At 49.0% G+C, this 20,489-nt stretch overlaps 1 protein-coding gene across 3 annotated transcripts in view; it reads left to right on the forward strand.

Moving 5' to 3' along the window:
- LOC146205520 (LIM domain-binding protein 2-like) overlaps positions 1 to 20,489 on the forward strand; it is a 300,230-nt gene that overhangs the window by 150,732 nt on the left and 129,009 nt on the right. For 2 of the 3 annotated variants that reach the window (XM_084590235.1, XM_084590236.1), the window contains exon 3: positions 10,506 to 10,957. In XM_084590235.1, the coding sequence (XP_084446361.1) occupies positions 10,506 to 10,957 (452 nt within the window). Of the gene's footprint in view, positions 1 to 10,505; positions 10,958 to 20,489 lie in introns of those variants that run through there. The other variant, XM_084590237.1, reaches the window with a different exon arrangement.

The following is a 20,489-nucleotide window of genomic DNA, read 5'->3' on the forward strand; positions in this document are numbered from 1 at the left end:
AGCACGCATCAACATGCTTGGCAGCCGATAGTCGGTTGACTCCTTGTTGCACTCATCTTTTGGATAATGCCGAACACCCTTTGAGTAATGGTTGAAAATGTTAATCTCTCCAAGCCAACTCAATTCAGTCACAAAGCTTGATGCGAACCAACTGAAAGGTTGGTTTGATTTCCAGTGCTTCCGTGTACCGACAGGTGACACAGTGGGAGCAAGCTTTCCCTCGGCATCTTGCTTTGCTTTCCTGGGGCGAAATGCTTGGGAAATGAGTATTTGACCTCCACCTTGTGTGGACGAAATGTGCCTTATGCCATGGTGAACTTTGCCCAAAGGTATTATACCTTTACGCCATATAAATTTAATCATCACCACCAAAAACGTGAAACCTCGTTATAGTCGCAACAGGTCAGAGGGCACCATACCTGGCACAAGGAGGCCTGCCCGTCTTAATGATAATCTTATTGATGTCCGAAAACTGTTTCGTTTCGTACCCATTTTGATGCGGTGCAATGGAATTTTGAGTCAAGTTGCGGAAAGTCACGCAAGAGTGAGCAGATTTTGTGAAGCAGTGACACCCCCCCCCCCCCCCCTACAGTTTTAAAAGCGGATGGTTTCACACCCATATTGATAAGATTGAAAAAAAAAAAATGTCTCAGCATGATGCAAGTTATTTAAAATCAAGCGGCGATAATGACTAGGCGAAAGCGTTCCATATCCTAATCATAGCCTGTTCATATCCATCTCGACAACGTTGAAAAATACGGAGTCATCTTTGGGGGTGGGAATTTTTTTCTCCAAAATTTAGCGCACCTTTTTCGGTGTTTATTTCAGAACGCGATACTTGCTATATTTTAGTTTATATATGTGATACTATAATGGTACTATTATGAGCAGTTGTCGCAATATGAACCGGGGTGGCGCAGTGGTTAAGGCGTTCGACTACTAGCTGTGCCCAAGAAAGCGGGATCGAATTTCGACTTGGCGGCCATTTTTCGATGGAGGCGAAAAGCAAGGCGCCCGTGTGCTGTGCGATGTCAGTGCAAGTTAGGACACACCAGGTGGCAGTGCATCATCAATGCACGAACGCTTCTGGTGGCGGGTCTTCGTGTTTTTTTGTTTTTTTTTAATTAGGCATTCGAAACCCGGGCAATAAGGAAGGAGATAAATAACGCAAGAACTAAGCAAGTGTACAATGCGCAGCACTGGCTTTTCCCCTCGGTGGCAATGTATGTGAAGACGGCATGCTAGACCCCCCAGAAGCGAGAGCCGATTACAGCTGGGAAAGGCTCTTAAGAAAAAAAAAAAAGAAACAAGAAAAAAAAAGCTCTTCCACAGGACGGGACAAGCACAGCTTGTATCTGGAGACGTGCCCTAGGGCGTCGGGCCATGCGTGCTTTTTCGGCGCTCGGGAGTTCTGCCGTCGTTTTTATTTTCTACTCGGTGCGTCGAAACGAATGGTGACTTGTGACAGTGCATTGCGCGGAAAAACAGCCATGGCTCAGCAAGCTCCGCATATATGTATGGAGTGCGCATGTATGTATGGTGTGTATGGAGTGCGTGAGGAACCTCACAATGCAGAGGGGCCCTCGGATAGCTTCGAAAAATGTGCTGCCCAAACGAAAAGCTCCTTCTACGTCAGCTTGGAGGTGAGTTTCATTTGGTCCATTCCGCGTCTCTTCACCACATATGTCATTCGGTTTTGTTGTATGTAGTTATCGGCAAACCCACGCAATATCACGGATGCCAGTTGCACCTGGGCCGAGTGCCATTCGTATGATTTCCAACGAAACCGAAAAGAAAACTTGATTTTCAGTTGCTTTTCGGCGGTATTCTTATAACTATCAGTCTATGACACCCATAAACACATCAGTAAACCGAGCTGTTGTTTTAAAAGGCGTTTTCTCTTTCTCCTTGCTGCGAGCCATGAACGCGTGGCAAGCCAGAAGAGTGCACTCCTACAGTGTGCTTCGCTCTCGATGTCATGTCAGGCTAGGCTTCCCAAAAGCGAGCGCCGAGAACAGCTGGAAACTATCATTAGGAAGTCATTGAAAAAAAAAAAAAAAACACAATGGGCAGGAAGGCTGCGAGCTCTCTACAACACAGGCCGTGTACGAAGACCTACCGGGCGCTGGTTCCAAGCATGCATGCATATAGTACAGCTCTGAGAGGTCTAGCTGAGTCCAAAGGTAAAAAAAAAAAAAATCGCGTGCCGCGCGCTCGATACAAACAAGCGATCGGTCGTGCCTGACAGAGACCTAAGAGCAATCATGGCAAAACAAACAAACAAACAAACAAAAAAAAAAGAAAAACGTGGGAAATGCGCAGCCGAAATGAAAAGCACTAGGTGCAATATAAAGTTGGAAATGACCTTTAAAGACAGCAGTAAGCAGAGGCTCTTATTTCAGTCGGTGTTTATTTTGTTATTCTCACGGGGAACCAGGAAGGAATCGGAGCACGGCGTCGGTGCTACCCATGGCGGCGGATCCAAACAGCCGCCTTTCTCGACGGCGCCTCTCAGATGGCGCCACGTGTACGGCCAAAGCTGCAGCGCAACAGGCCCATAGGCCATCCTGCCATGTCGCCTTCATGTCGGAAAGCTGTGTACAGTTGCGATAGATCTAGAGTATTTGCTGTTTGTGGCATCATGCTGCTTGCATCATGACAACTGCGGTGGAAGTGTCGCTGAACCGTCGCGAAAGCACATGCCACTTTTTCGTGACGCTTGCGCTTGGCTTCAAGTTAACGGTGGCATGGCGCGGTTGCAACGTTGTCGGTCTAGTTACATGACACGCGCAAAACTTCTTTGAAGAGGTGACAGCTTTTAGAAGGCGTTATGCTAGGTGACGAACCCTGTAGTGGAGCCTCCGATCTGCACTCGCTGCTTGTCTCGAGTAGCGGAGCCAGGTCCCGAAACGTCCACTAGTGCGAAGGGGCGAGCGCGTGGTCGCCCTCTTGCTGATAGTGCTGACATATATGCTGACTGTGCCTGACAAGTTGCTTCGATGTGATGTCAGGACGGACACAACGACGCTTTAGAGAGTGACCTGCCTTGTATATGTGCACTCTGTAAGTCCAACGGTGTAATTGTCTCGCCGTGCTCGTTACTTCCGCATTCTTTCTTACGACCGCGGTTGAAAGTCCTATAAGAGCGGAGGGTTATTAACATGTCGCCTTGCATCCTTCGTGTCCAATACCCGAGCCTACTGTCTCACTTCCGGCACTGAGCGGGTGCGCTTCCTTTTCACATATCTCTCTCTCTCTCTCTGCTAGCTGGCGTCTCGGGTTGTGCTGGCTCGCCATCAGGAGAGCATCTTCGTTTGATGGAAAGAGCTGGTTTCGCATTCGGCCGTCATATCCCACCGACTGTCCCTGTCCGAATGTCATCTTGTTGATTTCTCGCTCCCAAAGTTTCAGCTTGTCAACCAGTGCAATACCGTTTCTGTAGCGTCTTAGGCACGTTCCCAATGCAGTGGGGTCTGTTGGGAAGCCCTTCTCGCACATGTTACGGTAATTTGAATTTTTCTCCCCGCTTGCTTCCGCATCTCTCTTTGCTAGCACATCTGGGGGGCTGTACTTTCATCCGCTTACTGTTGTACCGTTCATGCACGTTACGTTGCTCCTTTAGGTTTTTCTGTGCCACGGAGTGCCTTATTTCGATTTCAGGATCAAATGTTCCGGCTAGGGAGTCTTCCACACTGTCTCCTTTGATGCCCTAGGTCTAAGTTGAAGAGCAGTCCGGACGGCGTGGTTTTAGTAGCTCTGTGGAGCGTATTTTTTATTTTCCACATGGTCACATCACCTGAGGCAACACAGAATCCAGCCCTTACATTTGCATCTTCCGTCAAGCTTGATGCTGCCGGGGTTATCATGCGGTTATATCTTTCGACGTGGCCGTTAGCTCGCGGAGCCAGAACGAAGAGAGAGGGCTGCCAACCTTGCTCCAATCGGTCCAGTCTGGTCCTAACCAGGTTTGCAGCTCCACTCTGGTTCAATCCACCTAAACTAGGCTATATTCATCCAAACTGCTCCAAAAAGGAATGAACAGTTAACGATGACCCCGCCGGGGTGGCGCAGTGGTTACGGCGCTCGACTACTGTTCCCAAAGACGCGGGATCGAATCCCGGCCTCGGCGGCAGCTTTTCGGTGGAGGCGAAAAACAAGGCGCCCGTGTGCTGTGCGATGTCAGTGCACGTTAAAGAACCCCAGGTGGTCGAAATTTCCGGAGTCCTCCACTACGGCGTCTCTCATAGCCTGAGTTGCTTTGGGACGTTAAACCCCACAAAAAACAAAAAACAAAAAAAAAAAACAAAAACAAACAGTTAACGATGATGATGTCAAAGCTCTAAAGGGGTCAAAGCAATTGAAGTGTCAGAGCGGAGCTGATTCATCGGGGATGCGTCTGTAGTCTCCTATCGCTACTGAATGTAATCTCTCAAGGAGCTGTTTTAGCATATAATGGCATTGAAATGCGGCCGCCGGAACTGCGCTGCTATATAGCCTTCGCGTCTTGAAAGAAGTACCTTCAGGAACGGCTCAAAAAGTGAAGTGAGTATATTTTCATGTTCAGTATGTAATGCAGTGATAGGGCGCGACACTTAAAACACGGCTGGCGGTAGAACATTCCTGACAAGACAATCTTATCAAAAATGTCCTTGAAAAGCACCGCTGGCCTTTTCACCAGCTTTCGAAGCTCACGCAGGCATGACGTTGCTTTTGGTGCTTAAATGAACTTCCTTAGAATGGGGAGACACCAAAAAAGCTTTGCAGAGTTGGAGTAGCAAAAAAAACAAAAAAACATCGAAGGTTTGTGCGCAGGCATTTTATACTGCTGGTGTGAAAACATTTGCTAAGCAACTTCCGCTTTATGGACAGAGTATCACCTACGCTTCTTTAACTCGTCAAATGAACTTCCAGTGGCTCGCTGTATGTAGTATGCGGCTGCCCTTGTTCATGCATGTAGCGTTTCCTGCATGTGAGCCCATTGAAGGTGTTCCACCTGGCACCTCCAGTGTTGACAGTTGTCGGGGCTCCGTTCCATTTGCCAAAAAACAGGGCCAGAATGCATGTCTCTGTGCTACTGTCCCTCCAACACGTGAGTGCTGACTACAAACGTGGTTTCAGTGAAAACAAACGTATCGCGGACGGTCGGCCATTTAGTCCTAGAATTGTGGCTATCAAACGTACGCGAAACACTTCAAAAACAATTCTCGCCAAGCTCTTTTGGCAGGGTACTTGCTCAAATTCGCCTAATTCTATCGCCAGTGAAAAAAGCGAAGGCCAGTGAGAGACAGAAGATTTCGACGACTGTGTTGGACAGCGCAACTGTTGAAAAGAAAACGAAACTGGGGGAATAAAATCTGTTCGGCAAGGCGCCTGCAAAATCGTCCAAGGCAGTGCTGTAGCGAGCCCAGAGTCATATCATACTATTCGCTCAAGTTTTCGTTCGTTGTGAACGTATGCAAGACTCGTTTGCAATTTCAGAACCTGTGATGGCTGGCCAGCGCATTTCGGTAAACAGTTACGAAAGGCAATGTGTTACATATGGCAGTAAAATGAAGAAGGTGGTATTGTTGTTGGGTCGTTGATGCTAAAACGCGTCATGATATTTACAGCGGTTCATTGCATTGCACGAATACTTCGTAATCACTGGTCCAAATAAAAACGCGCATGGTGGAGATTTTTCGTACTGAGCAGCTTCAAATAGTGATCAGAGAAAGGCATCTGCGACATGTTAGCCGTAAGTAGTTAAATGGTGATCAGATAAAGACATCTGTGACATGTTAGCCGTAATTAGTTTACAGTTTAATTATGCTTTGAAACTGGCTGCTTCGTAGACAGTGTACAGCGTGCGCCGCAGCATAGTGCTCCATTGTCCATTTTCCGATGCTTCACAAATCGCAGTTTGGCATTGGCAGCACTGAAATGAGATCAACAAAAAAGACGGTTGTGTGCTGCTGAGGTGGTATCATTTCGTAATAAATTTTTATGCTCAAACGCGTCGTTCGCTGCTGAAATTTAAACGTCCTCAGCTGCCTACACGCCGGCCATATAGCGCCGTAATGGAAGGAGGCAGCGCGACACTGCAGGTGCAAACGGGCCACATTCCATATAGTCTCCACGCGAGAAGACTTCTGTGTACTGAGATTTTAGTGTGTGTTAAGGAGCACATCGTTTCGCCGAAATTAATTCAGTCCAGTTTAGGAATAATAAGCGAATTCCACAATTCATAATCTTTATCTTATCGTGATGTTTGGAACGCACAAGTGAACAAAAGGCTTCCAACTGACCCGCGTATGCCCTCTTTTTTTTTTTTTTTTTTTTAACTGCCAGGCAGGCGCAGCCTTCTTTGTGGCACTCAGCCGTCAGCAATGTGTTCAGTTCATCGCTGCTAACGTATTTTGCCAACCCGGCGCCCGCATGCTTTATCCCCTCATTTGAAGTAATATTTCACTCTTTCTTTTGTTCAGAGGGAAGGGAGGGGGATATTCACGGCAGTTTTTAGCTCGGAGCGAATCACGAATTATCGTTCGCTACTCCAGTTCTCACTGGTTTTGTATTTTCTTTAAATTTTAATTCTCCCTGGCTTTGCTTGGTTTGAACTTTAAGGAATTTGGACCTGCTTGGTAGCGCACTATAAACTTTGGGGTCCGCTTAACCAATCTTGATAAGGCAATGCGGTAGTGGTGTGTGCGCACGAATGGGAGTTGACGAAGTCGGCGACATTGTGTGAAAGGCCACCTGACATAGAACGTGCCTGCATGTCCTGGGAGTAGCGTGCCGTGCATTAATCGTTGTTCTAAAGGACCCGGCGAGTTCCATTCCCATCGCAAAGGAGCTGCCCAAGTTTGCAGAGCTCTTGCCAAGTGGGCGATGCCATGTGGCCTCGTGACGTCACAAAACACGACTACCAATCATTGCACGGCCATGTCGCCTGCCGAAGGCACTTTAGAAAACCGGGCCAGCTGCATAAAAAATTGCAAGCTGTCCAAATTATATTCTCTCCTTTGTAAAAACGTCACATCGAAACGCATATGTCGGGTGTCAGAGGAACCGTGAACACGTGGAAAGGAAAACAAAAGGGCCGGTCAGGTCTGCAACCAGTGACATGAGTAGTGCGCGTGCTCAGATTTAAAATAAGGTGACAGAGTATAGACAAGCTCCACTCCTACCAAAACCGCCTTATTGGATCGCTATCACCATTGTCCCATTCCTTGAATTTTATTATGTGCGCAGTCTTTTATATAACATTTCGTGAACACAATTTTTTAGCTGTGGAAAGCATGCCAGCTGCATCAGATGACTAGCATATCTTTTAGACGCTCCTCTCGTTACAGATCAAAACCTGTTTTTGCCTATAATGACCAGATGCATTATACCTCCAGAGAGCCTCGTGTTCGAATTCGCTGTTTGACTCCCGCGGCTTGAGTCCCTCAGATTTTCGTTTGCCGCGCCACCTATCGAAGAGCTGAAGATTCATGGAGTGAAAGCAACGTCGAGAAAAAGGGTCGATCAACGGTAAAGCTTGTGACGCCATCTATCGCGACGGCGCTACAACTCATCGAACCGCGCGGAAGTTTAGAACGGCGGCACATAGCGGCGCCCGCCGCGTCCCAGTTCGAATCCGCGGTCGTGGTGGCGGTAGTCCAAGTCGACCAACTGTAGCGCGTTAACTCTACTGCTTTTCTGCTCAATCGCCTGTACACAATAGTGCATTCAGTAAACGTTAAAAAGGAGGAAGTGATGGTTTGTCACCCCGAGCGAGGTGCTCCCAATGGTTAAGCCACAGAGTGGCCACTATTTTTTTCAGGGTGAGACGCAGGGCATGTTTTGAAAGCAAGGGGCAATTTTTTCTATTTTTTTCCTTTGGTTGGAAGAACCCCCTTTGCCCAGAGTTACTATATAGTAACACTTCTACCTTAGCCCTCGCCCGCCCCCTCTCCCTCTCTGCAAGAGTCGCCAATAAACCCACTCCTGGCCATGTCGGAATCATTAGAATGACGGTAGTTTTCATCTCCGTAGCAATTCTCATTAATCAAATTTTGGTCGTAAAATCGTTTTCAGCAGAGTTTGTCTTCGAAAAGTGGGAAAAGCTATTGACATTAAAAGTTGTTTACAAAGCAGAACTTGTAGCTGGCTTACAAATAAAAATTGATAACATCACGTGAGGGCGTGATAATACGTCATGAATCACGCAATTAACTTTTGTTAACGAATTGTCACGAGCTCTCGAGCTCGTCTGAGGTACTAGCATGAATGAAATCTGATTAAATCGTTGCTCTGTGCAATTAATAGTGCGTGTAGTTATCTCCCAAATCTTCGTTTACCTTTTACACCACGTTCAGCTTAATTTCATTCTCCATTTACTGCATTTGATCCACTACTGGCCACTGCTGCCTGTAACATTTAAAATATGACAAGTGAGCTAGCTGTGTATACCTCCTCCTCCACTAGTGGAGCTGAGCCTGCATCCGCAAGGGAATTGTTGAAAAATGCGACCCCGGAGCCGGGTATCGAAGCTGCCGCAAGAACCCGTAGCCTGGCAATGACGTTCTTAAAGCAAACTATAACAAGCGCGGAGGAGTTTGATAGGCTCACATGCGGGTAAAGTATTGGTTGCACTGGTCGCTAGGGTGCCCCTATAGTGCGTGATATTCCAGCACCGTACTCTGGTGATCGCAAATGCATGTGTCACGCTTGTGTCTCCCATCTCGTCAGCGTAACCAGCCAGGTTATGACGAATAGGGCTGAAGAATACGCAACATGGCGGGGAAGCTACGAGAGGCCCAAAAGTGACTAAAGTGGAAGCGGAAGGTTGATAGACGAAGAAGGTGGCTGCAGAGTGAGGAGGGTAGCGGCGTTAGAGGGAAAAGTGGAAGCATAGCGTAGAGAGGAGGTTATGCGGGGCATGCGATGAAGAGGGATCGTGCTCAGTTAGCGCTGCCTAAGGCGTACTCTTACGCCGGAGACTCGTACTTTACGCGCGGGCCAAGCGTTCGAAATCAGAGTTTTTGCCCAGTTCTACTGTCCTGTGTTCTCTCAGAGCGAGACTTTATTAACTAGAATTGAATAAAATAGCACTTTATTCCTACATATAGCGGCGCCGGAAAATATTAGTGAGGTCGGCTGAGCTGGGCTGCTTTCTAGCATCATGTTGCTGTGCTGAGCGAGTTTCTCACTTGTTGATGAGGACATCGATCTTCTTTATATAATGACGGTTCGGGCTGGCAAACATTCACATACTTGATGGCACGACAGAAAGGTTAACTATTTATTTACACATAAATAAAACAAGAAAAAGCAAGGGAAAACTATTTACATGACTGAACCGTTGATCAGACGAAATCAGCCCCTGGTTTTACCCAGAGCGCTTACTTTTGAGCCCTCTGTCTCCGGCCTTGGCGGGGACGGCAACCAATAAGCAATAAGGCAACACTTCTCACCAATCGACGATTATGGAAAGGAAAAAGTTTCTGTCAGCTAATCAAAGACTGGGGAAGGGATAATAAATCAAAAACTTGGGAAAGGAGAGGTCCCAAGCAAACTTACGAACAGCATTGACGTCACTGCATTCCGAACATCTGCTTTTCCCTACGTTTTCTTTTCCACCCACGTGCATAGGGGACCAACGTATGTCGCAGGAACAATAGCTGGAGGTTCTTTATTAAAAAAAAAAAAAAAAGGAAGGAAGGATGCTGTCGATGAGGGGTCAAACGCTCAGTGCCACTTCTGAGCACCCCAAGCTCAAACGACCCATTGGCGCCTCATCGCGCACTGGTGAGCCAGCGTACACCTGCTTCCTCACAATAATAAGCAGATGAGCGGAGGGAATGACGCGCGCGTAGCGAAACGAGGTACATAAAATAAAAAACCGTCCACTGATCACAGAAATGACATTCACCTCCGTGTTGCGTCGGCGGTTCCACCAAATTGGTAATCGCCATGACTGGGGACAGGTGCACATTGAGCAGCCACCTCGTGTCGTATACTCTATGCTGGAGACCGAATGGCGTATTACAAAGTTCACCGAACTTCACACTCTGCCTGCTCGTTCTCACGACAGGCACCTAACACATGGTCGCTGTACCAGCTTTGCAAGCAGTTTAGCTTCTGTAATATATTTCGCCTCGTTGCTTGAAAGACAAACGCACGTATTCCCCGTACGTTTCGCAATACAAACATAGGCAGCGCTTTCTGTTGTCCCGTCAAGCGTTCGCGTCTTGCCAACTAACCGGTGCTTTGAGCTCCTTTGGGATTAAGGGACAATCGAACCCACTGAGACCCGATGAAATGAAAAGTTTCTTTATAAATTACATGTTCTTCGCAACCAGAAGCTGGTTTCGTTTTTGCTGTGTAGGCTGGAATTACTCTTCTTCCAATCCAGCTCATGAATTCAGACATAGTGGCTAGAGCCTTGGCAGTCGCATGAAGGCGGCTGTCCGTGCCAGTGTCGCTCGTGCGGATGCCAAGTGTCCTCGTATACTCACGTGCACTTTTCGCTCGTTTTCCAGGAACTGGCCACCGGCACAGTGAGCCCGCGGCACTGCGTGCGCAACAGCCCGACGGGTTCCGGCGGCGGGCCGGGCCTAGTGGCGCAGGCGCCGGCGCACGGCCCCGCGCACGGGCCGGGACACGGGCCGCCCGGGCCGGGCCCCGCGGCGCACGGACCTCCGCACGGGCCGGCGCACAGCCCCGCGCATGGGCCCCCGCCGCCCCACGGACCCCCGGCGCCGCCGCCGCACGGGCCCCCTCCGCCGCACGGACCGGGCATGGAGCCCGACGGCAGCTGGAAGGGGCCCGCGCCGCCTCATCACCATCCGGCGCTTATGGGCCATGGGCCAGCTATGCACCACGGACCCCCGCCTCCGCACCACGGACCCCCTCCGCCGCCTCACCCGGGTCCCCCGCACCCCATGGCGGGGCCACCGCACACCATGCCCGACGGTCGACCCCTCGAACACGGGTGAGAGGGCCTTCGGTGCAAGCATATTCCATACGTTCCTCCCAGCGAACGAGAATGACCTAGGCTAGCGTCTTGTTGCGCGTTTTTTCGTTGAGCACGTGCCTTTCATTGGCTTAACTTCACAAGCCTGCTGTTACGAACAGTGGCAAGCAACCTTTAGCCCGAATAATCATGACCAGGTTCTGAAAGGATTACGCTACAGATAACAAATAGCTGATCCGGTCATTCTCGTTATGGGAGGCAGTGTTCCGCTCATACGCCCAAATTGCACTGCGATTTACTCGGCTGGAAGCGAAGGCGCAACTCCACGCGCGCGATCCTCTGGATTTGGTGGATACGTCCTCTGGACGCGACAACGGCACTAAACGCACCCGTCCATGGTTCCCCTTGACTATCCTCATTGGCGTATGTGCACTTCGCCACTCGCTTAATTACTGATCCCTTAATTTTTGCCTCTGTTAACGCACGCATACTCTCGAGCATGCAGTCGTAAGCTACCATGCAGATTATATGAAATACTATCCTAAATAAAGCCCCGCTTAACCAAGCGTATGAGCGGGCCTGCGTGGCCGAAGGGTATAGCATCAGTAAACAGCATGTCTCACTCGAAATGCAAAGGACCAGGGTAATGGAATCTTCGATTCCCCGTGCACCCTCCCATCTGAATTGAAAAGCCCGAGATGGCGGCAGATCCTGCCAAGTCGTCAGTGTCACGTGGTCTCGTGACGTCGCACATCTTACGACCAATCGGCACCCTGCCATGTCAGCTGCTGGAGCCATTCCCTCGATTCTTCGCTCACAACGCTGACGCCATATTTTCTGGCGAATTGGGCCTTTAATGTTGCCGCGTCAAAATTTGGTCAGTGAGCTGTGTGTGCTGGGCTGACTGAAGAATACTTGGGCGAATGGTCGTTGTTTTCCGTGGTGGTGTAAACAGCGCGCGAATACTTTCACCGACTTCAGTGACGGTGCTCAGATCACTTTAAAGCCTTCTTTGCCGCTGCTCGACCGCCGAATGCTTTGCTGTAAGATATCGTCAAAAATGCCTGAGCAGGCGACGTAATGTGAATGTGGTGAACTCCACGGGTGTCAAATAAGAGGGAACGAAAACAGTTAACCAAAATTTTCTGACTTGTTCACAGCGCAGCAGCGAAGATTCAACATTTTTACTCGGAAATGAATTCGCAAATTCCGTTGAGGAAAGTGGGAAATGAGTGGGGTCTTGAAAGAGATCATCTGGCTGCTCAGCACTGCGATACCACTAATGCACTATTTAAGGGTGATTGGGTGCTAGTTTGCTGCATTTGCATGAAGGATGTGTATGGGTATACTTAAACTTTTCAATTAACTTTGCAGTTGTTCATCAAGCGTGCACCATACTCCATTTCGCGGGCTTTTTGCACTGCTACGAAAGCTGGGCCAATCAGAATGACACGCACTACATGACTGTTCCTACGCACCGGCCAACTGCGGTATAAGAAAGCGGCAGGGCCACAATCATGTATAGTGCGCACCGCCATGTTTTGCTCAGATCGCAATTACCCTTCGTAGTGCTGCTTTTGAAACTAAGTATAATATTCGATCTTTTTATTAACGGACAGTTTAATATTCGATCCTGGAAGCTATGGCATTCGATTTGCACTGCTATAGTTAGAGGGTTAACTGGTTTATCTTAGCTCAGGTGATAGTGCCACTGACTGAATAGAGATTTGCACGAGGCCTGTACACATATAGTAAGCAGGTTCGTCAGGTTCAAGTGTCTGTTTGGTTTGCTTCCACTTCGAACGCTGTAGACTTCAATGGGTCTTACCTCTGTTACTGTGGTTTATGTGCCGCGTTTATTTAATTACAGACTAATGCTGCAATACTGCAAAAGAAGGTACAAGTACAAATACAAAATATTCCGGAAGTACAACGACCGAAAAAAAGGTTACTGAAATGTGTATCAGCGTAAAGTGTAACTTTCACTAAAAAATAACGAGCGCCAGCTTGGTAGTGTGAATGAAGTCAGAACCACGTGAAGGTCAGCAATGCAATACAACAGAAAAGCTGTCATTATATAACGCTGGGGCTTCAGATGAATTGCGTCGTAGAGAGGTGTAGAATTTCTTCGTTAGGAAGCAGAATCCACTCCGCTACTGTCCTCTAAAAGAAAAAGAAGAAAGAAGAGAATGCTCAAAGCAATGCTGACTCCGGCGAGAAAGGGTGATTGTGAGACTATGACACTGTCTTATAGTTTAACGCGAAGAAAAATAAAAATGGGAGAACCTAGGCTATGGATTAGTTGAAAGATTCGGCGAGAACCGTCATTGGTCGCAAATCCGATGTGGAGTCGGTTGCTGATTAGCTCTGACGATTCCTACACTTTCAGTGCAGCACGACCTTTGCTGGCTCGAATCTCCTCTGAGATGTCAGTGCAAGAGAGTGGAGAGTTGAGCCTGTCGGTTTACGATCATGGAACAGCGCTAACACAGGAAGGAGCGAGAACACAGTACACAGGCGTGAAGAACTACAGAAGCTTTGAAAGGGGCCGATGTGGTCTTTGCTCTTTGTGCCTGGGTGGGCTCCGTACCACTGTTCTCGTCGTCAAGGTTAATCTTATAATGAACATAGTTTAATTGGTATCAGATGAACGTGATTCCTTTGGGATGGAGATATTAAAGCGGCTATATTTAACGTTCACTCACTGATGTACAGTCATAGAAAAAAGCTTACGGGATAGTGATTCGCTGGGAAAAAAAAAAAAAAATGTTTTGCTTTGCTAAGCAGTCAGCCGGTGTTTACATGGACAAATAGAGAACTTTTCTCTCCTTCATGATACTTCCATGCTTTTCTTTGACCTGCTTTGTGTGACTGCGCAAAGAAAAAAAATATTACGTGCAGCCGCAGCCCGCGAACGTTTCTCATATAAAGGCACGGTGTGGACGCCTATGATTACTGTAACAAAACGGGAAGTCTTATTTCGAAAGTCTTTTTTTTTTTTTTCGGTTTTGTTAAAATTTGTTTTCGTAACCGCGATCCCAAATTGTCGCGGAATGGTCTGAGACGACCGATTTATTACCTAAGAGCCGGAAATGAGAAAGTTCTTACTCGACGCATGAGTGGCATGTGCAGGAAATGTAGACTTGATGTGGCAACAAAAATATCGCATGATTTCGTATCTAAATTGTGACGCGATCATTATTGGTGCCGCGTTCAGGGCGGCGTCTTGCCATTTCGTTTCCAATTTAATGTACATCTGCCAGTCAAGTTGGGAGTGCGAGAGAGATTCGAACCAACGACATTTGTGTATGCCGTTCATTGTAAGTGTAAGTACGTCTCCACTGGGAAGTGAGCCAGATACTGCGGCTTTCCACAAAAACAAAACCAACTTAAGAAACTTAGAACGAACTGAAAATCCCGACTATTTTTTATTTTTTTACACGCTGCTCGTGTCACCTGTGACGTACCACAAAACCTAATGGTGCGTTTCAAAACAGTCGTTACATGTGTAACTATAAAACGGTGAGTTGAGCTAGTTGGCACATACTGAGGGGAATAACGGCGTAGAGACGAGGGGCAAAGAAGGAAGGCAAGACAGCGCCACTCTTGTCTTCCTTTTTTGCCCCTCGTCTCTGCTCTGTTATTCCCTTCAGTGTAACTATATAACAGCCAGTAATTGTTAAGGAATCGGCAGAATGGTGCAGCTGTCCCTATTACTGTCTTGCCTTCCTTTTGCCCCTCGTCTCTGCGCTGTTATTCCCTTCAGTGTAACTATATAACAGCTAGTAATTGTTAAGGAATCGGCAGAATGGTGCAGCTGTCCCTATTACACTCCATGGTGTAATAAGGATATCTCTCTCGCTGTGCCACAGTGGCGCGCCTAGTAGAATACAGCTTTTTTTCCTTGAATGAATTAGCACTCTGCCGTTAACGATCCCTAGAAAATTAAGGCTACTTACGTTCCACTCCAATGCGATGACGTCGTACTGCAGGGACGCAAGTTAATTCTGCCACATGGTCATAGAAGACACGGATGCATAGAGGCGGGTGCGCTGCTGTAACGCTGTCGAAACGAAGCCTCTCCGCCACAGCTAGCTGCGTAGTACCTTTGGAGATTACCCCGCCGGGGTGGCGCAGTGGTTACGGCGCTCGACTACTGTTCCCAAAGACGCGGGATCGAATCCCGGCCTCGGCGGCAGCTTTTCGATGGAGGCGAAAAGCAAGGCGCCCGTGTGCTGTGCGATGTCAGTGCACGTTAAAAAACCCCAGGTAGTCTAAATTTCTGGTGTCCTCCCCTACGGCGTGTTTCATAGCCTGAGTTGCTTTGGGACGTTAAACCCCACAAACCAACCAACCTTTGGAGATTTTATGAGCTTATGTCTCTCGCTCCTTTATTCACTTCACATTATTGTCCGCCGACTTTCGGTGGATAGCAGCGTCGAGGGGCAGCTATACTTGTCGCTGGCGAGTCTTATAATAGCAAATAGGAAGAAACTGCCGTCCGCTACGCGGCTTTAGCTCGGAACACGGCCGTCTGAGCACTCGTTTATGAATGCCAACACGTCGTTGGCATCCAGCACTCCCTTCTGTATGCAGCTACATGATTCTGCCATTCTGCTATCGCATAATTTTCGGTTCATCCAACGAAGCAACTGAATCGGGCCTTGATAGATAACCGCATAGCACGGTGTGATGACGTGGGCTTTTGCATGTCTAAGCATAGCGTGTACCGGCAGCCATCTTCGCTCTGGTACTACGCGTACGTAAACATATACACAAGGCCTTTGCGTACGCAGGCGGCCTGCGTGCTGTTAACTAAGCGTGCATCGTATACGCAGCTCTATTCTTGCATATATCGTGTATGCGCTGCGTATGTACACAGAAACGCCGACCTTTGTATGCGTACGTTAAATGGTTTGTGTGTTGCTGTCGTTGGGAACGAGAAAGCGCGAGACACTTTCGAATGTGGTAGCATGTCGAGCTGCAATCGCGCCGCGCGTGCGTTTTTGTACGGCAAACTATATTTGGCGCTGCTGCGAGAAGTAAACGCTTACAACCAACTTGCTGATCCGTCACAGTGTACACGAATCGCAAACCATGCGCCAAGAACGAAGCGCATGCTGTCTTCCATTGACGTACTGCGCGAACGTTGCGACTTCTTGCTGACGTATTTCGTCGTGACCCTATAGGGTCACCAAACTGTTAAGTTTCCCGTGCCTTGGCGCTATAGTTTACTGTAGTAAGCTTTTCTTTATGTAAATAAAGTTTTAAGTTACTTGAGGGCTGCTTGCGTCTTTTACTACACACTGGAGCTGCGTCGCATCGAGTATTAAGCAAATAAAAAAAAAAACATCCTCCCAGCCTAACCTTTCCTTCTTGGCGCTCAAATTTTGCACAGAGGTGTAATTTAGTGGTAACTTTCGTTTCAGGCTACCTTTGGATTTGTGATTCACGTCACTCGGTCAAAATTGATCATTAAATCCTCACTGTCTGTAGCAGCGTCGAATGAAATCAAATTTTGCAGCATTGGCGCCATCTCGCGCCCATAGAAGGATTGAAGCTTACTGCAGAGACCGCTGCGATGAAGCACTCGTTCCATTGAAGGACTCGAGACGGCGCTAAAACGTTTAATAAAATATAGTTACATGAAGGTTGCTCTGGGGTCAGGCTTAGTGCCCTTTCCCTCACAAACACTAGGTGGAGTCCCTAGTACGGGACCCCAGTGGCTTCCGCTGCCGCCATTGCTCGTTTGACCAAGGCCTTTTGGGATTTCAGGTCGGAGCAGGCGAGTAGGGTCGCCTCCCAGTCCTCCCGGGTGGTGTTTTGGTTAGGTGCAAAGGCAGGGTTGGAGGGGCACGCCCACACCATGTGGAAAAGGTCCGAGGACATTTCCCCGCAGTGCGGGCACTCCCCGAAGAAGGCACTGCCAAAGTGTTTAAGTGACGCCGGGCACATCATGGTATTCGTAAGGAGGCGAAGAAACACGCGTTCCTCCGCTCTTGTTAACCCTTTACACGGGTGGGGGTAAATATTGTGTCTGTTTTGGTACAGCTGCGTAATTTCTCTGAAAGTGTAGGCTGGTGTGAATTCTTCTGAGGAGGAAGGAGACGAGGTTGCCCGGTTAGAAAGCGCGCGGGCGGCGGCATCTGCTGCCTCGTTTCCTCCTAGCCCAGAATGGGCCGGAGCCCAGACTATGAAGCGGCGGGATGGACTTTCCACGTACGAGCTGTTTTGCAGTAGTCTGTAGGTCAGGTCCGAGCTGTTTTTTAGTAGCCGGTAGGCCAGGTACGGGACCCAGCCCTGTTGAAGGTTCCTACACGCCCCTCGCGAGTCCGTTATGATTGTTTTGGAATCAGAGTGTGTTGCTGCTAACGCGATGGCGACTTCCTCTGCCTGTGTTACGCTTCGGGCTTTAAATGTGAGCCCATTTACCGTTTCGGACTCGGGGATCACTGCCGCCGTGTACTACCCGCCTTGGTGCGGGCCGGACGCGTCCACATAGTACACTCCGGGTTTCTCTTCGTAGTGATGAGCTAAGGCCTCTGCCCTGGCCATGCCTGGCCATGCGCCTACCCTCGTGGTCGTCCTTGGACATATTAGTGGGGAGTGGTTTTACGTGCAGGGCGTATCACCACTCCTGGGGAAGCCTTACTCTTTCCTCGGTTACAGTCGTGTGTTGTATGTGTAGACGGGTTAATAGGCGACGCCCCGACGGTGTCTGCGATAGTCGCGTGTATTGGCTCGTGAGGTGGGCTTCTCTCAGCTCCTCGAACGAGTTCGTCATACCCAGACCTTGGAGTCTCAGGTTCGACATGGTTATAGGGAGGTCGAGGGCCTTCTTCGCTATTTTGCGCGTGATCACCTCGAGGATGTTCTCGTCGTGTTTCTTGAGGTGGAGATAGGGGGTCGAGTACAGGATTCTGCTTAAAGGCATTTGCCAGTCGTAGAGCATCTTTGCACCTGGTCTCCCACCTTTTTTAGTTTGTCGAGCGTGGTCGTCGCTAGCTTACGCTGGTGAATGAAAAGGCTCAGTACTCTCATTTCCTCTCTCTCGGGTATTGGTTCTGATCCAAGTCGCAATTCTATCTTGTCTGTGCATTTTTTGGGGGGACGAATATGGACAAATTCGGATTTTTTTGTTGAGCACTGAAAGCCGCATTTTTTCGCGTACTCATTCACAACGGTGGCTGCCTCCTGCAAGCTGGCCTCCATTTCTCCGAGAGAGCCCCGCGTGTCCCATATGGAGATGTCGTCCGCGTACAGCGCGTACTGCACACCCGAGACTTTCTCCAGGTGGACCGGGAGATTTTTCATCGCCATATTGAAAAGCAGCGGGGATAGCACCGCTCCCTGTGGTGTACCTCTCGTGCCTAATAGAAAGGGACCATGGTCTGCGTTCTGGATCCGCACGTAGGCCTGTCTGTCTGAGAGGAAGCGTTTTATATACTCGAACGCGTTCTTTCCACACTCCGTCTCCGAAAGGTGTGTCAGGGCCTCGTGCATCACATTATCGAAGGCTCCCTTCAGATCTAGGGCCAGCACTATCTTATCCCCGTTCGGATGTTCTATCGGATTTAATACTTCTCTGCTAAGCTGTAGCAGGACGTCCTGAGCCGATTTATTTGGCCTGAAGCCATACATCGAGTCGGCGAAGACTCGCTTATTTTCAAGATACTCGGAAAGTCTGTCTCTGACCATTGTTTCCATCAATTTGCCCACGCACGACGTGAGAGAAATGGGCCTGAGGTCCGTATCTATGGCTTTGCCTGCCTTTGGGATGAAAGTTATGAGTGCCGTCTTCCATTCGGTGGGAAGAGGAACTTCGCCCGTCCAGATCGAATTGAAGTGTTCTAGAAGGGATTGGTACGCGTGCTCTAGTAGGTTTGCTAGGAGTTTTACCGTGATCCCATCCCTTCCTGGTGCGGTCCCGCGTTTCATTCTCGCTAGGGCTGCCTTGAGCTCGTATAGTTTGAAAGGTTCATCTAGCTCAACATTTTCGTCTCCAATGTACCTGTAAGCTTCTCCCATTGGGTCTTGGGTCGCGCTCAAGTACTGGTCTCGGAGCTTCAGCGCTAGCTGGGCCGTATTTCCTTGAAATGCGTGTATTGCTCTCTGCAGGTGTTTCTGCGACTCGGTGCGCGTCTGGTTTGGATCTATGAGAGCTCGGAAGAGACGCCATGTGTTTTTGCCAGACACCTGCCTATAGCTGCCGCGTTGCACCTCTCTACCCAGTTAGCGTCCGCGAGTTGCGCCGCGTATTCTGCCGCCTCTTTTGTTATCGCCGCGATCCGGGTTTTTAGCTTGCGGTTATGTTTCTGCCTGCGCCATCTTTTAACCATGCTGCGTCTGGCTTCCCAGAGGTGGAGGAGGTGGGTGTCCACATCCGTCACCGCCTCGGAGAGCTTTACCCGCGTTTCCGTCGAACGGAGACTGGTCAGCAGCTGTTTGGTCCAGGCTTGGTATCCCTGCTCCTGGATAGAACTAACATATTCTTTTCTGAATTTTGCCCAGTGCGGCATCCTAGTCTGCCCCGTCGGTCTGGTAGGATTTAGTGCGGATCGTTGTGTATCAAACAGTGGTCGCTACCGAATGTTTCCTCCGTATTCGTCCACTCCACTCGCCTCGCGTTTTTTGAAAAAGTTAAGTCCGGACAAGTGTCCCTCTGCGCCGAGTTCCCAATTCGCGTGTGGTACGCCGGGACGGTGTGTAGGGTTAGGCCTAATGTGGACGCTGCCTCCGCTAGCTTCTGTCCTCGTATGTCCTCTCGGTTGTAGCCCCATGAGAGTCTCTGCGCATTGAAATCTCCTAACACTAGTAACGGATCTCGTCCCGCTTCCCTGCAGGCCTACTCAGGAGTGTGGAGAAGGTTACTTTTTTTTTTTTTTTTTTTTTTTTTTTTTGCTTTCGGTGGGCAGTGCACGTTCAGGATGTGGAGCGGCGGATCATCCTTTTTTATGGGCAGGAGAGTCACCATCACGTATGAAAAGCTGACTTGTAATTCCAGATCTATCAAATTTGCTGTGAAATTCTTGTGCACGAAGATGCATGTTAGGGAGTCGAGTTGGAACGTTTTGTAGTTTGTGAGTCTCGCGTTCCCGCCTGGCTCCTGTGCGGCCACCACTGCCGGAGTATGCTCGTACGTGGAAAGGTGCATCCTAAGATCCGCTCTCTTAGTCTTTTATTTAAAGCCTCGACTATTCCATTGTGTTAAAATTATAGGACTCTCCTTAGTTCGTCCCGCCATGTTGTGCCTGGAGATTGTTATTCTGGAGGGGGAGCTGCTGCAGCTTCTCACCCTCACTGATCTGGCTGCGGCGCTATTGTTATGCACATTATGCTGCGCTAGCTATTGGAATATACCGTACGTGGGTTGTGGGTACGTAACGCTCACTGCGCAACACGTACTGAACCACTCTAAATCCCACATACTGTTACCGCTGTCTTCAGGAGCTAGCTGAGCGCGTGTTGCGCACATGAAGCGCATGCGCTGACTTTAGCAGGGTCTGCAACGGTAGCGGTAATGGAATAGCAGTGAGGTAAAATAGTCCGC

This window comes from Amblyomma maculatum, chromosome 1 (assembly GCF_055883805.1).
Source record: "Amblyomma maculatum isolate TAMU_Amacu chromosome 1, ASM5588380v1, whole genome shotgun sequence".
NCBI lineage: Eukaryota > Metazoa > Arthropoda > Arachnida > Ixodida > Ixodidae > Amblyomma > Amblyomma maculatum.